This window comes from Megalobrama amblycephala, linkage group LG1, assembly GCF_018812025.1.
Source record: "Megalobrama amblycephala isolate DHTTF-2021 linkage group LG1, ASM1881202v1, whole genome shotgun sequence".
Classification (NCBI taxonomy): Eukaryota; Metazoa; Chordata; class Actinopteri; order Cypriniformes; family Xenocyprididae; genus Megalobrama; species Megalobrama amblycephala.
This window is the reverse complement of record NC_063044.1, coordinates 40,992,372-41,008,022: the sequence shown is the minus strand read 5'-3', so window position 1 is coordinate 41,008,022 and position 15,651 is coordinate 40,992,372. Positions and strand designations below refer to the sequence as shown.

The window sequence follows — 15,651 nt, the reverse complement described above, 5'->3', positions numbered from 1 at the left end:
TGGAGTTTGAAACATATTTAATGCACATCATTCATTTCATGATCTTGGGTTCTTGTATTTTTAATTCCTTTTGTATAATAATTCTTCAGAATTATATAACTTAGCCTTGCACTGTTACACTGCTTAAATATAACAACCTCTCTTATTATTTAATAAAGACTAAGGCGAGTGATGTCAGGAGCTCTGGTTCAAGGTGTAATCAAAGTAGAGAGTGAAATAAACACTTTAAAATAATTTATTTCAAAAGACATCTACATTGACTGACAGATTAACATGATAACTATATAAAATATTTACATGAAGCACCACTTGCCAAAACGGCACAGTTGCCCGTCTAAGAAGCACACTAAAGAAACAGAAAAACAATGACAACATAACAGCCTTCAGATGTGTTGATTTGGGAAGTAGAAGCTTTATATGCTGGACTAAGGAATCCACATGTGCAGCTCACTGGTACATTATTGGTGCTTATGTGCAGATTGAGGCAGATTAAAGTTGGTCAGTGCCACCTCACATTAAGACAGGCAGCAGCTGGACTGTTTGGAAACTCCCCCCTGTGGATTGCAAAGACAATGAAAAAACAATTAGAGATCAAGTATTTAATCACTTTAGTAGTATCTTTCACAGACAAAATAACAAAACCTGGTTGATGGTGACCAGCATGCAGCTTATGACAAATGTCTTTTAAATGAGGTTTGGCTGGTTAGCACCTGCTGGTGATACCGTAACTTATGGAAGCTTGTTTCTACCATGAATTTTTTTTTAAAAAGGTAATTGAGACTTTTTCTCTTACAATTCTGACTTTTTTTTACTCAGAATTTCAAGATATAAAGTCAGAATTGCGAGTTATAGTCAGAATTGCAAGATATAAAGTCAGAATTTACAAGTTATAGTCAGAATTGCAAGTTATAAAGTCAGAATTTACGAGTTATAGTGTCAGAATTGCGAGTTATAAAGTCGGAACTGCGAGTTATAAAGTCAGAATTGCGAGTTATAGTCGGAAATTACGAGTTATAGTCGTAATTGCGAGTTATGAAGTCAGAATTGCGAGTTATGAAGTCAGAATTGCGAGTTATAAAGTCGGAATTGCGAGTTATGAAGTCGGAATTGCGAGTTATAGTCGGAATTGCGAGTTATAGTCGGAATTGCGAGTTATAGTCGGAATTGCGAGTTATAGTCGGAATTGCGAGTTATAAAGTCGGAATTGCGAGTTATGAAGTCGGAATTGCGAGTTATAAAGTCGGAATTGCGAGTTATGAAGTCGGAATTGCGAGTTATGAAGTCAGAATTGCGAGTTATAAAGTCGGAATTGCGAGTTATAAAGTCGGAATTGCGAGTTATAAAGTCAGAATTGCGAGCTATAAAATCAGAATTGCAAGCTATAAAGTCAGAATTGCGAGTTATAGTCAGAATTGAGAGTTATAGTGTCAGAATTGAGAGTTATAGTCGGAATTGCGAGTTATGAAGTCAGAATTGCGAGTTATGAAGTGGGAATTGCGAGTTATGAAGTGGGAATTGCGAGTTATAAAGTGGGAATTGCGAGTTATAGTCGGAATTGCGAGTTATGAAGTCGGAATTGCGAGTTATGAAGTCGGAATTGCGAGTTATGAAGTCGGAATTGCGAGCTATAAAGTCGGAATTGCGAGCTATAAAGTCAGAATTGCAAGTTATAGTCGGAATTGCGAGTTATAATCGGAATTGAGAGTTATAGTGTCAGAATTGCGAGTTGTGGTGTCAGAATTGCGAGATATAAAATCAGAATTGCAAGTTATAGTCGGAATTGCGAGTTATGAAGTCGGAATTGCGAGTTATGAAGTCGGAATTGCGAGTTATGAAGTCGGAATTGCGAGTTATAAAGTCGGAATTGCGAGTTATAGTCGGAATTGCAAGTTATAAAGTCGGAATTGCGAGTTATGAAGTCGGAATTGCGAGTTATGAAGTCGGAATTGCGAGCTATGAAGTCGGAATTGCGAGCTATAAAGTCGGAATTGCAAGTTATAGTCGGAATTGCGAGTTATAATCGGAATTGAGAGTTATAGTGTCAGAATTGCGAGTTGTGGTGTCAGAATTGCGAGATATAAAATCAGAATTGCAAGTTATAGTCGGAATTGCGAGTTATGAAGTCGGAATTGCGAGTTATGAAGTCGGAATTGCGAGTTATAAAGTCGGAATTGCGAGTTATAAAGTCGGAATTGCGAGTTATAAAGTCAGAATTGCGAGCTATAAAATCAGAATTGCAAGCTATAAAGTCAGAATTGCGAGTTATAGTCAGAATTGCGAGTTATAGTGTCAGAATTGCGAGTTGTGGTGTCAGAATTGCGAGTTATGAAGTCAGAATTGCGAGTTATAAAGTCGGAATTGCGAGTTATAAAGTCGGAATTGCGAGTTATAAAGTCGGAATTGCAAGCTATAAAGTCAGAATTGCAAGTTATAGTCGGAATTGAGAGTTATAGTGTCAGAATTGCGAGTTGTGGTGTCAGAATTGCGAGATAAAATCAGAATTGCAAGCTATAAAGTCAGAATTGCAAGTTATAGTCGGAATTGCGAGTTATAGTCGGAATTGCAAGTTATAAAGTCAGAATTGCAAGTTATAAAGTCAGAATTGCGAGTTATAGTCGGAATTGCGAGTTATGAAGTCAGAATTGCGAGTTATAAAATCAGAATTGCAAGCTATAAAGTCAGAATTGCAAGTTATAGTCGGAATTGCAAGTTATAGTCGGAATTGCAAGTTATAGTCAGAATTGCGAGTTATAGTCGGAATTGCGAGTTATAAAGTCGGAATTGCGAGTTATAAAGTCGGAATTGCGAGCTATAAAGTCGGAATTGCGAGTTATAGTCGGAATTGCGAGTTATAAAGTCGGAATTGCAAGTTATAAAGTCAGAATTGCGAGTTATAGTCGGAATTGCAAGCTATAAAGTCAGAATTGCGAGTTATAGTCGGAATTGCGAGTTATGAAGTCGGATTTGCGAGTTATGAAGTCGGAATTGCGAGTTATAGTCGGAATTGCGAGTTATGAAGTCGGAATTGCGAGTTATGAAGTCGGAATTGCGAGTTATAGTCGGAATTGCAAGTTATGAAGTCAGAATTGCGAGATAGAAAGTCAGAATTGCAAGCTATAAAGTCAGAATTGCAAGTTATAGTCGGAATTGAGAGTTATAGTGTCAGAATTGCGAGTTGTGGTGTCAGAATTGCGAGATATAAAATCGGAATTGCGAGTTATGAAGTCGGAATTGCGAGTTATGAAGTCGGAATTGCGAGTTATGAAGTCGGAATTGCGAGTTATGAAGTCGGAATTGCGAGTTATGAAGTCGGAATTGCGAGTTATAAAGTCGGAATTGCGAGTTATAAAGTCGGAATTGCGAGTTATAAAGTCGGAATTGCGAGCTATAAAATCAGAATTGCAAGCTATAAAGTCAGAATTGCGAGTTATAGTCAGAATTGAGAGTTATAGTGTCAGTATTGCGAGTTGTGGTGTCAGAATTGCGAGCTATAAAATCAGAATTGCAAGTTATAGTCGGAATTGCGAGTTATAGTCAGAATTGCAAGTTATAAAGTCAGAATTGCGAGTTATAGTCGGAATTGCAAGTTATAAAATCAGAATTGCGAGTTATGAAGTCGGAATTGCGAGTTATAGTCGGAATTGCGAGTTATAAAGTCGGAATTGCGAGTTATAAAGTCAGAATTGCGAGTTATAGTCGGAATTGCAAGCTATAAAGTCAGAATTGCGAGTTATAGTCGGAATTGCGAGTTATAGTCGGAATTGCGAGTTATGAAGTCGGAATTGCGAGTTATGAAGTCGGAATTGCGAGTTATGAAGTCGGATTTGCGAGTTATAGTCGGAATTGCGAGTTATGAAGTCGGAATTGCGAGTTATGAAGTCGGAATTGCGAGTTATAGTCGGAATTGCGAGTTATGAAGTCAGAATTGCGAGATAGAAAGTCAGAATTGCAAGCTATAAAGTCAGAATTGCAAGTTATAGTCGGAATTGAGAGTTATAGTGTCAGAATTGCGAGTTGTGGTGTCAGAATTGCGAGATATAAAATCAGAATTGCGAGTTATGAAGTCGGAATTGCGAGTTATGAAGTCGGAATTGCGAGTTATGAAGTCGGAATTGCGAGTTATGAAGTCGGAATTGCGAGTTATGAAGTCGGAATTGCGAGTTATGAAGTCGGAATTGCGAGTTATGAAGTCGGAATTGCGAGTTATGAAGTCGGAATTGCGAGTTATGAAGTCAGAATTGCGAGTTATGAAGTCGGAATTGCGAGTTATAAAGTCGGAATTGCGAGTTATGAAGTCGGAATTGCGAGTTATGAAGTCAGAATTGCGAGTTATAAAGTCAGAATTGCGAGTTATAAAGTCGGAATTGCGAGTTATAAAGTCGGAATTGTGAGCTATAAAATCAGAATTGCAAGCTATAAAGTCAGAATTGCGAGTTATAGTCAGAATTGAGAGTTATAGTGTCAGTATTGCGAGTTGTGGTGTCAGAATTGCGAGCTATAAAATCAGAATTGCAAGTTATAGTCGGAATTGCGAGTTATAGTCAGAATTGCAAGTTATAAAGTCAGAATTGCGAGTTATAGTCGGAATTGCAAGTTATAAAATCAGAATTGCGAGTTATGAAGTCGGAATTGCGAGTTATAGTCGGAATTGCGAGTTATAAAGTCGGAATTGCGAGTTATAAAGTCGGAATTGCGAGTTATAGTCGGAATTGCGAGTTATAGTCAGAATTGCAAGTTATAAAGTCGGAATTGCGAGTTATAAAGTCGGAATTGCGAGTTATAAAGTCAGAATTGCGAGTTATAAAGTCAGAATTGCAAGTTATAAAGTCGGATTTGCGAGATACAAAGTCAGAATTGAGTGACAAACTCACAATTGTCCAATTGTGAGGAGGGAAAAAAGACAGACTTTTTTTCTCAGAATTGCGAGTTCATATCATGCAATTCTGAGGAAAAAAATTGTCAGAATTGTGAGTTTACATTTCACCGTTCTGACTTTATAACACTCAATTCTGACTTCATAACTTGCAATTGCAAGTTTAAGTCTGGCAATTCTGAGAAAAAAGTCAGAATTGTGAGATAAAATGTCACAATTACCTTTTTTTTTTTTTTTTTTTTTTTTTTTAATTTAGTGGCGAAGACAAGCTTTCATAGTAACTACACCATACTGGGGGTGAAATATTTTTCCATTGATGACCATTATAAAATGGAGTATTTTGCTTAAATATTTTTTTTTCTGCAAATATTTCATACAGCCACAAATCAGTTAATTTTATTAAGGAGAGATGCATTGAAATTTCAGCAGGCGAAAATGAATTTTCATTTTCAGTCAAAAATTTTTGGAGGGCTGAAATCATTAACAGAAATGCTATGCTGTTTTCAGTTGATGCCTGAATAAAACTTCACCAAACATTATTTGTAGTGCATCTGTCATCCAGTAGACCCTTTTCACATGTCCGGGTTTCTCGAAATGGAAGTGAATGAGAGAATACATTAAATGTATTTTTTTGTGTCCTCATTTTCTCAAATAGCAAAAGAAAAACTCATCAACAGTGTTTCACAACTTTCAAAGGCAGTCAGAAGAGAGAAAGATCCCATAGCCGCTCTATTAAAAACGCCCTCACAACAGCGTTAACTTTTTTTTTGTAATTTGTTGTAAAGGTAATATAATTCTAAGTATAGTGTTATAAATGTACATATATTTAAAAAAAATAAATAAATATAAAAAACTATGCAAGATTTACGATGCTGATGACAGTCTGTGACATTCAGTGACCATAGCTAGTTTTTCTAGTTGGCTAGAAAAAAAAAAAAACTCTAGACAGGAACATTTTATTAAATACACACAATATTACATACTCATTATGTCTTCATTATTTAATGTATAAATAAATATTTTTTGAATAATCCTGTCATGAAAACAAGTTTATTACAGTCACTGTTTAAATGATTAATATTTCAACAATGAATTACAGTAGAAACAATTATATTATTAAAAAGTTTATATAAAAACTGCCTTATGTGCAATTTAAATGTTTACTTGCAACAACTTTGATTTTAGTGTTGATTAAATAAGTAAGTGTGATTAATTAACTGTTGAATAAATAATTGGTTTTCTTTCATTTCGGTTTGGGTGGAGTTTTTTTGGTGAAGAATCCATTTAGGTGCATCACTATCAACAAGATAACAGTTAAACAACTATCATGCAAAGTGTTTATTCAATTTCAAGTTTTAAAGTGCACTTCAGCAAAATAAGTACACGTGGAATCATCTTATCTCTTATTTGAAATTATAAGGCATGCAAACCCAGGCCTGTTCAGTTGCATCCAAAAAACATTTCATTAAAAGTAACATTTAACAACTGGGAAAAATTATTATAATTGATGGTCCAAACATACTTTCTTGTTTATTTAACAGCCTCTCTCTAAATAATGCAATGTTATTGCATTCCCAGATGCAGCCCAGATGTTACTGCTCAATCACTTTCAATATGTCAGATGTTGATACTTCATAATTAGCTACATACATTAAAAAATACTAACCATTTCAGTATTTTTCAGTATGCCCAGCAACCAAAAGATCAGACATAAACAAAGATGCCACTTGGGCTATGTACCTAGATGAGGTCCTTTTAGCATAGCATGCTACTGACTGTTAAGTTTTCTGGCTACCTGTCTCTGCTGCTGTCGCCTGTATTCTTCTTCACTAGCAGCGAGAGCCTGAGCCATGGCCAGATCCTCCTGCTCCTGAGGACTGAAATGCACAGTCAAGTTATCATCATGGATTTCAGATTAGAATGTTACAGTAAATAATAAGTTTAAAAATAAATAAATAAATAAATAAATTATATATATATATATATATATATATATATATATATATATATATATATATATATATATATATATATATGTATTTATTATTTATTTATTTTTTTTTAACTTCACTGCTGGCAAAATGGGCTTGAAAATTGAAATCGGTGCAACCCAACTAGAGAAAACACGAGAAAAAGGCTGTTGTCTTCCCTTTTGCAAAATAGGTAGGAGAACTTCAACTGCCATAATGCACTGGGCATGTTGCTGTCCAAGGCATGTTGCTGTTACCAGAGTCAAATACCATCTTGCTTTAGTAGGAAATACTTCTTGGCAAACTTTTAGTCATAATTGGTGTCGAATTGTATTGTTCCCATGTGCAAGAATTCAAAGAGTAAATGTTTAGCGGGAGTGAGTTACTTTAGGTTTCCCAGTAAAGGATCCAGCCTGTTGTAGGCAGTGGCTAAAGGCTGCAAAGAATGGTAAATATGGAGAGAATGCTGTGATGGAAAATCTGAAAAACCTGTTTGTAGTCAACATTTCAAACTGGATGACTACGAATACAGTGTTTTCTGCCAAACGGAAGGGGAAAACTGAAAGAAACTGCCATTCTGTCAGTTCCGCCCAACTCCCCCGAAGCAAAACGCCATTGTGTACAGGAAAATGCCAATGATAGACAGCAACAGACACTTCGTCGGGTTCTGTTAGATCAGTGTGTTACCCCCTGTCGGAGTCAGGGGTTTTCACCGATTGAACATGCGGAGTCTGATTTAGAATGTCTAAAAAGTGACATGCTGTAATCTGGAGACTGTCACCGTTGGTCTGCGTCTGTCAGTGCAGTTTGAATTGGCCTTAAGAAAGCTGTTGCCATTTTTACCATTATGCTGTTTAAAGAACAGACAAAGTTCAATACTAAACAAACCTACCCTTATAAATAACTGTTCTGTAAATAACCCTTCATCGATCCGACTGTCCGTGGGCGAGGATATAAAAATGTGTAACTATAATCTGTAGTTTAAAACGAAAGCCCTGACACTGTCAAAAGTCTTTCTGCTTTCATAATTGTTCAAATGTATTGATCTAGCCACATTGCCACAATCTCGTAAACGTTCCATAACCGTTAAAAGAACCAAATGTAATAAACAATTTTTCAGTATGTTTTTTTTTTTTTTAAATGGATTCATTTAATCTTAACTGTTTACAATAATATTTTTAAAAGCCTTGAGGGTTTATTGTTAGGCCAGAAGAGGTCAGAAATACCTTAGAGTTGGCTGGCTTGTTCGAGCAGATTCAGCCAGTGACATTTCTAATGCTCTCTGGAGGGCTTGCTCCTCCGTCTGTGAAATAAAACACAACAACTCATGGTTCAAAGACAGCCAAACATAGTTTACAATGTTTTTAAAAGCCTATCTCAAAATGAGCAACGCACCAGCCCGCCTTGATATGACACTGATGAGGGAATTACATTCTGTGCTGTGGGAGACACCATGGGAGGAGATGCAGGCGATGTCCTTAGTGCACTGAGGGACAAAAGACAGTAATTAGTACCTGAGAAAACACTCAAAACGTGCCATATGAATTACTGTTTAAAAGTTTTGGATCAGTAAGATTTTTTTTTTTTTTAATGAAACTAATTTTTATTGAGCGAGGACACATTAAATTGATCAAAAGTAACAGTAAGTACATTTATAATGTTACAAAAGATTTCAAATAAATTTCAATATATTTCAAATAAATGCTGTTCTTCTGAACTTTCTATTCATCAAATAATCCTGAAAAAATGTATCAAGGTTTCCATACATGAAATAAATGTATTAGAAAATCTAGCATTTTCCATTTGTTTAGTAAATGTTTGCAGCAGTTTCAATATCTATACAGTCAGATTAAGGCAATATTACACTTTATGCTGTATTTTGGACCTCATGCATGCAGCCTTGGTGAGCATAACAGACTTTCAAAAACATTTTGAAAATATTACTGACCACAAACTTCTGAATGGTAGTGTATATTCACTTGACACTTGAGGGCATCGCTTTTTCAAAAAATGCTTACCTGCTGCTCTGAGGTCTGGTGTTTCCAGTTACTCCATTAGACATGGTCCTAGAGCTCCCTCTAGTGGATGACGCCCCAGCGTTACTAGAAGAGGAGGCTTGAGCCCTCAATAAAGCAGCATGCCTAAAAATAAATAAATAAATAAATAAATAAATAAATAAATAAATATCCCACCATTACTAGTGTACGAGGCCTCCAGAAAGCATAACTTATCAGTATGAAAACTACTGTGCTTACCCTGATTTGGAGACTGGCTTGCTGTCAGTCTTACAGTCATGGTCGAGTGGGTGTCTATGTTTAAGACAGAAGTTCAAGTGGCACTGGTCACATGTCACCCGGATCATTTCCTTCTGCTTACAGCCGCCCTTGGAGCATTTATTTGTAAAGATCTGTGGGGTGAGAAACAATCGGGTCAGTACACATTTTGCAGAGACATACTTTTCTCTCTTCTTGCGTATCGACTACCTTTCGTTTCCTCTGAGCAGGGTCAGATTTGCAGTCTCGGTCTATGTGTTCCCCAACTTTGATGTCTGGCATTTCCCCTCTTCTAATGGGAATGGGGGTGTTGCACAATGGGCATACAGGAACCTGGACATCCTGCTCAAGGAAACAAACATGTATCAGCCACAACCTGTATGTTTTAAGCATTGGTAAAATATACAATGTGGGCAAGATTATTATTCATTAGACACAATTATACACACCTTCTTATATAATGAAGTGCACTTGTGATTTGCATACGTTATGTGGTCCTTGCAGAAAATTTCTTCACAGGCATCACATTTCATAGGAAGAAAATCTATAGTGTACACATAGGACATTATGAAGGAAAAAAAAAAAAAAGGTTAAGCATCGACTAATGCTGAATCACTAAGGTCACAGCAATGTTATAAAACCATCTTAGTGACCTATATGGATTTTTCAGTGGGTGGTGGCTGTTATAATGCATGTAAATAATTTATGGCAAATAATATGTACAATAATTTCTGAAATTACATAAATCAGAAAACCAATTAGACAATGTTTTTGTTCAAATTGACTGAATACTGCACAATTAATTGCCCCAGCTGACACACTGGTCTATCACAAGACTAGATTTTGTGGTTATAAAGAAGGTCATAAAAGAAAAAATGCCACACCTAATGTAATTTAATGTATTTGCCATTCACCATGTGATCAGGAAGAGGTAAAACCTACATACAAACATTAATAATTCACATGCTGCACCTAATGGTGGAAACAGCGAGAGTGACTTTTCATAGGCTTAAAAGCATTAGTTAAAACAGGTTTGAAATGATCAACAAATCCGGTATGCCATCATGTGTATGAGTTTTTATTACATGCTCTCCAATTCTGACTGGTCAGTCAATCAGAGTACGTCTGAAAATGGCCAATGCCCAAAGCAACACTGTATAACTGAGCGCTCATCCAGAACAGCTCAACATTCCTGTTCATTTATTTAATTATTTGGTAGACGGTTGTGTAATAAGCAGGCTAATGATTATTTTCACCCTGTCTGGTTTATTTTGACCAGCAGTTGACCATTATTCTTTACAAAACTTTAATGGAGTTACTTTATAGCGGTACAAGTTACAACTATTATTGCCAAAGAAAAGGTTAATAATGTACATAGTTTTTTGTGCAAAATAAATGTATTATTAAATGAAAAAAAAGTCTATTAAAGTCTACTAAAGTCGATTAAAAAAGTCGAAAATACAGTAAAAACAGTAATATATTGAGAAATATTACAATTTAAAATTGTTTGAACAATTTAAAAAAAATGTAATTAATTCCTGTGATGACTTTAATGTCACATGATCCTTCAGAAATCATTCTAATATGCCGATTTGCTGCTCAACCATTTCTTGTTATTATCAATATTGAAAACAGTTGTGCTGTTTTATATTTATATGTAAACCTTCATACATTTTTTTTCTAGATTCTTTGATGAATATACAGTCCAAAGCAAAATCATTTATTTGAAATAATATCTTTTATAACATTATAAATACTTTCATTTTTGATCAATTTAAAAGGTGCAATATGTAAGATTTCTGTCTACTAGAGGTCGCTAGAGACCTATTCAAAACAAAGGCGTAGCTTGATGACGGCAAGTTTGAGCACGGAATCTTGGGACATGTGGTCTTCACTTCACAGACAGTGGAAAATAATCAGGATAGGACTCGGGAAGAAATCACATTCATGGATGCAATTATTAAAGTTACTGTAATATGAAGCAGAGCAGACCGAGTGTTGTGGAGCTGAACGAGGCCGCTGGAGCGATTGAGCAACACACGCCTTGTGAGCAGCAAACTTTTATTATGACAAAGTCGCCAGCGCCGCTTCCGCTTTTCCGGTCATGAGTATGAGGTAACGCATCTCTGTTTATCATATTAGATACATTTGAGAGTGTTGAAAATGATGTTATAACATTACTCTGTGCGTTCGCTCGGCGGCTGCTGTGAGACACTTGTTTGAGACACACTGCAGTAAGATAGATCGATTTTAAAATATCATATTAATAAATGCTGGATGGCTTGTGTTGATAAATGGCGTATTGTATGATGGAGAAAATGCTGTATTACTGTTACTAAAAATAAAGCTGCATCTGATTATGCTACGTTAGCCACTTCACAAAATAGTGTTTTTCTCTGAGGAATGGTAAAGCATGGTACTTGCAAAAAAAAAAAAGAGAGAAAGAAAATTAGATTTAAACAACAAGACTAAATGTGTTGAGCTATATAACAATAATTTGTTTTATGTCTATAAATCTATCAAAACAGTTGTTCCCTTGTCTATTAAAACATGTAATATGTTAAGGCGTCTCCATGGTTTCCATGGTTTCTACAAAATAAAACCGGAAACCGAGGGTAACGCGGATATGACACAATTGACAGGCGACTTCTCATACGTCCCACTATTTACAAATAGTGAAAACATTTGAGATATTGTAAGTACTCAAGTGAACAAAATATATAACGCTGGGCCAGTAGTTTTTAGATATTTTACTGCAAAAATCTTACATATTGCACCTTTAATTTGTCCTTGCTGGCCCCAAACATTTGAAAGGTGGTGTATATATTGCTAAAAAAGAAAATGTATCAATGTTTGAGGCCAGTGAAAATGTTGACAAGCAAAATAACAAGCCTGACCAGGCCTTTCCTGTTGAGGTTGTGTAATATGAGAGAAAATACACACCGAGACGTTTGCAGCTCTTCTCTGAGCAGTGCTCCCCGAGATCAGGAAACTCCATGGCACAGCGGTGAAAAGCCTTCAGCTAACAGACTGTAAACAGGAAATAACACCATCACCTCTGACCTACAGTGACCTGTAGTTGTCATTTCAATCAAACAAGCTGTCAGTACAAACATTGTGAATTCACCTAATGATTAAAACAAGCTGCGGAAGGCCTGTCAAGAGTTGAGTTGGTGATCCATCCAGTTTAGCATAATAAGCTAACGCCATTACGTAACTGTTGTGTATCTGGAAGAGGCTTCAGTTTGATCTACTAATGCTGAATCATACAGGACAACTTAGAAACATCTCAATATCACAACTACTACAACTAAAAATACTACAACTCTACTACTTGTTTAGTATAACGTTAGACAATTTTATGAAGGGGCACAAACACTAAATGAGCTCTTTTGTTGCTATTAAAATGTGACACGATAAACTAGTCAATAAGTCAACATCATCTAGTTAAAGACCGATCCGGGAAAGGTGAAATAAAACGCCTGTTAATAAATTTAAATCCAAATCGCGTGATTTAAATAACAGATATACAGAAACAAATAATAACTGGTTGTCGTTTGTTTTACGGTAAAAACGTAATATTTTAACCAATGTATTTCAACTGACATGACGTTAAATGTGTAACGTTAGCTTACCGAAATTGCGCGCAAATCCTCTCCTTTCTAAAGGCTTTCGCTTCGAACAAGCACATCCACTGTGTTTGGGGTTTTTCTACTCGTCTGCGGATTTTTGAGATGTCATCTCTGGAAGTATGAATCTGGCAGCAACAGGAGATTTTATTTTCAAAATAAAAGTCCTCAATGTTTATATATTTGCTGTTACGCTGTTTATGGCTGTCCTTAAAGTCCTCCTGAAATCAAAAGTTTTTTAGCTTTTAGCATGAATATGTTAGCCTTAAGGTTAAAGGGTTAGTTCACCCAAAAATGAAAATTCTGTAATTAACTACTCACCCTCATGTCGTTCTACACCCGTAAGACCTTCGTTAATCTTTGGAACACAAATTAAGATATTTTAGTTGAAATCCGATGGCTCCATGAGGCCTGCATAGGGAGCAACGATATGTCCTCTCTCAAGATCCATAAAGGTACTAAAAACATATTTAAATCAGTTCATGTGACTACAGTGGTTCAATATTAATATTATAAAGCGACGAGAATACTTTTGGTGCACCAAAAAAACAAAATAACGACTTATTTAGTGATGGCCGATTTCAAAACACTGCTTCGTGAAGCATCGGAGCATAAATTAATCAGTGTGTCGAATCATGATTCAGATCGCGTGTCAAACTGCCAACGGCTGAAATCACGTAACTTTGGCGCTCCGAACCGCTGATTCGACACGCTGATTCATAACGCTCCGAAGCTTCCTGAAGCAGTGTTTTGAAATCGGCCATCACTATACAAGTCGTTATTTTGAGTTTTTTTTGGCGCACCAAAAATATTCTCGTCGCTTTATAATATTAATATTGAACCACTGTACTCACATGAACTGATTTAAATATGTTTTTAGTACATTAATGGATCTTGAGAGAGGAAATGTCATTGCTCCCTATTCAGGCCTCACGGAGCCATCGGATTTCAACAAAAATATCTTCATTTGCGTTCCGAAGATTAACGAAGGTCTTACGGGTGTGGAAGCATTCAAAATTAACAGTCTCTCACTATCACAAATTTTCATGACATCACATCAGTCTTCAGCTTCTTGTCAGATCTCCTGTCCAATCAAATGCTCTCTAGAATCTGAAGTCCCGCCTCCTCCTACACTATAAACAGACACTGAAGCTGCAGCTGAAATCGGTCATTTGTTCACACATTTACTAGTTTCTACATGGTGAATGGCATATATGGCACTGTATAGAGGATAGAGAACGATTCAGACAGTGTAAATATGATTTTTGATATATTTGATATATATATCAATCATATTGATGCGAATATGATTTTTATTGTCACGTGAACTGCCGCAGCGCAAGCACAGTCTGCTCCGGTCCAGAGACACGAGAGCACAGAGTGGATCATATGGGCGAGTCGGCACAGACCGCAAAATGTTCGGACACATTTGAATTCTACAAACAATGCTATAATTTCAAGCAATATGGAGGAGAAACAATAAGAGATTATGAGGAAAATTGGGTTTTACGAGCTCAATGGCTCTGGCCGAGCTGTGATCTTGGCAAAACGCTATTGGCTATTTTGAAAAAAGGGGAGGAGCTTCTAGATATATCCCGCCCTGTCTACCTGTTTCATTGGAAATTACGTCAACACAGTGAATAAAGCTGCTTGTTCCAAGGCACTTCAGTGGGCCTTTAAGCAGCAAGCAGAACGTTAGTAGCATGTAAGTTGTACTTTATTTCTACTGCACTTTCCCCAAAACATCGTTATTTAAGTAATACGCTGAAATGTGCGTAATTTAACAAGAGGAGAGTATTGGACCAGAAGTTAATGTATGCAAATAGTCTTGGATAGCCTTTTATTGCTATCAAAAAGAAAGTATGGAACAGAATAGCGATGCATATTGCAATGCAGTCATTATATAGTAACAATGTTTGATAGATGCAATACACTCACCACATTGCTTTTCATTGTGCAATCCCATTTAGCCTATATTCTGCAGGCTATTCAAAACTGTACAGACAGTGTGCCACTCGATATTACAGAAGCATGTGCCACCAGGGTGATGCAAACAAACCAAACACTTCCACCAAATGTCTATGTAAATGTAAGTAGTAGCATATTGAGTAGTTTACTGCAGTACCACCATTATAGCCCTGTTTATGATACCAAACAAGGGAACATAAATAGTGCCCTCTTTAAAAAAAAAATAAATAAATAAATAAATAATAGTACATAAGTATTTTTTTTTTTTTTTAACTAATCTGTGCTGCTATTTTATACCACGAGAAAAAGGCATTTTAAAGGACTTTTACAACTGAAAAGCAGTTTGGCAAAATTGTGCTTCCGGTTCTGGGGTTTAAGCGTTCCTTATCGTTTCTGGCTTCAGGCGGCCTTTATCACGCACGCCCTGACTAGTCACGCACTGGCTGACGTAATCACGTTATTGCTGGAGTTTTCCAGAAGATACCACCAGAGGACGTGATTCAGCAATTTTCTTAGTACAAAAATAAATCACTCGATTGTGATCACGAATATTAGATTTGATCACGAGACAACACATTTGATATTGTGCGCTATAACAGTAGGCTAGTATTTCTAAGAGAAAAAAAGTAGGCTAATATAACAATAATATAACTAAACAAATATGCATGCATATATTAAAAATATACATGATAAAAAAATGTGTTCAAAGATGATCAAACTATGTTAGATATGAGATAAACAACGTGGTTTGCATGCTTTGTGACTAAAAAGACTGAAATAGCCTACTTTGAATTTAATTCGGATATCTCGGATAATATATTTTAATATTTTAATCATAAACATACTGTCAAGAAGTAGAACACACACACACATATATATATATATAAACAAAAAATATTGTAATCACAAAAAATAATATAGAAAGGTGATATAAAGGT

General features: G+C 36.0%; 1 protein-coding gene across 4 annotated transcripts; it reads right to left on the bottom strand.

Moving 5' to 3' along the window:
* Positions 1–219: 219 nt before the first annotated feature.
* Positions 220–12,908, bottom strand: zfand2a (zinc finger, AN1-type domain 2A). 4 transcript variants are annotated; one of them, XM_048192978.1, is made up of 11 exons: positions 12,752–12,891; positions 12,244–12,375; positions 12,060–12,146; positions 9,566–9,660; positions 9,327–9,458; positions 9,099–9,250; positions 8,862–8,984; positions 8,239–8,329; positions 8,070–8,146; positions 6,669–6,750; positions 220–554 (listed from the first exon to the last, which is right to left on the bottom strand). In XM_048192978.1, the coding sequence occupies exons 3-11, from the start codon at positions 12,112–12,114 to the stop codon at positions 516–518; spliced, it is 846 nt and encodes a 281-aa protein (XP_048048935.1). In that variant the 5' UTR covers positions 12,115–12,146; positions 12,244–12,375; positions 12,752–12,891; the 3' UTR covers positions 220–515. The 4 variants fall into 4 exon arrangements, with proteins under 4 accessions (XP_048048935.1, XP_048048945.1, XP_048048924.1 ...); XM_048192988.1 differs by lacking the exon at positions 12,244–12,375 and having other exon boundaries at positions 6,614–6,750; positions 12,752–12,908; XM_048192967.1 differs by lacking the exon at positions 12,244–12,375 and having other exon boundaries at positions 12,752–12,907.
* Positions 12,909–15,651: the final 2,743 nt, after the last annotated feature.

What these genes read in the sequence shown, in the direction of transcription:
- zfand2a (XM_048192967.1), bottom strand. Translation starts at nt 12,114, where the DNA reads ATGGAGTTTCCTGATCTCGGGGAGCACTGCTCAGAGAAGAGCTGCAAA. An exon ending in CTGCTCAGAGGAAACGAAAG is followed by an intron (nt 9,251 to 9,326) that starts GTAGTCGATACG and finishes CTCACCCCACAG; the next exon opens with ATCTTTACAAATAAATGCTC. An exon ending in ACAAGCCAGCCAACTCTAAG is followed by an intron (nt 6,751 to 8,069) that starts GTATTTCTGACC and finishes TGTGCATTTCAG; the next exon opens with TCCTCAGGAGCAGGAGGATC.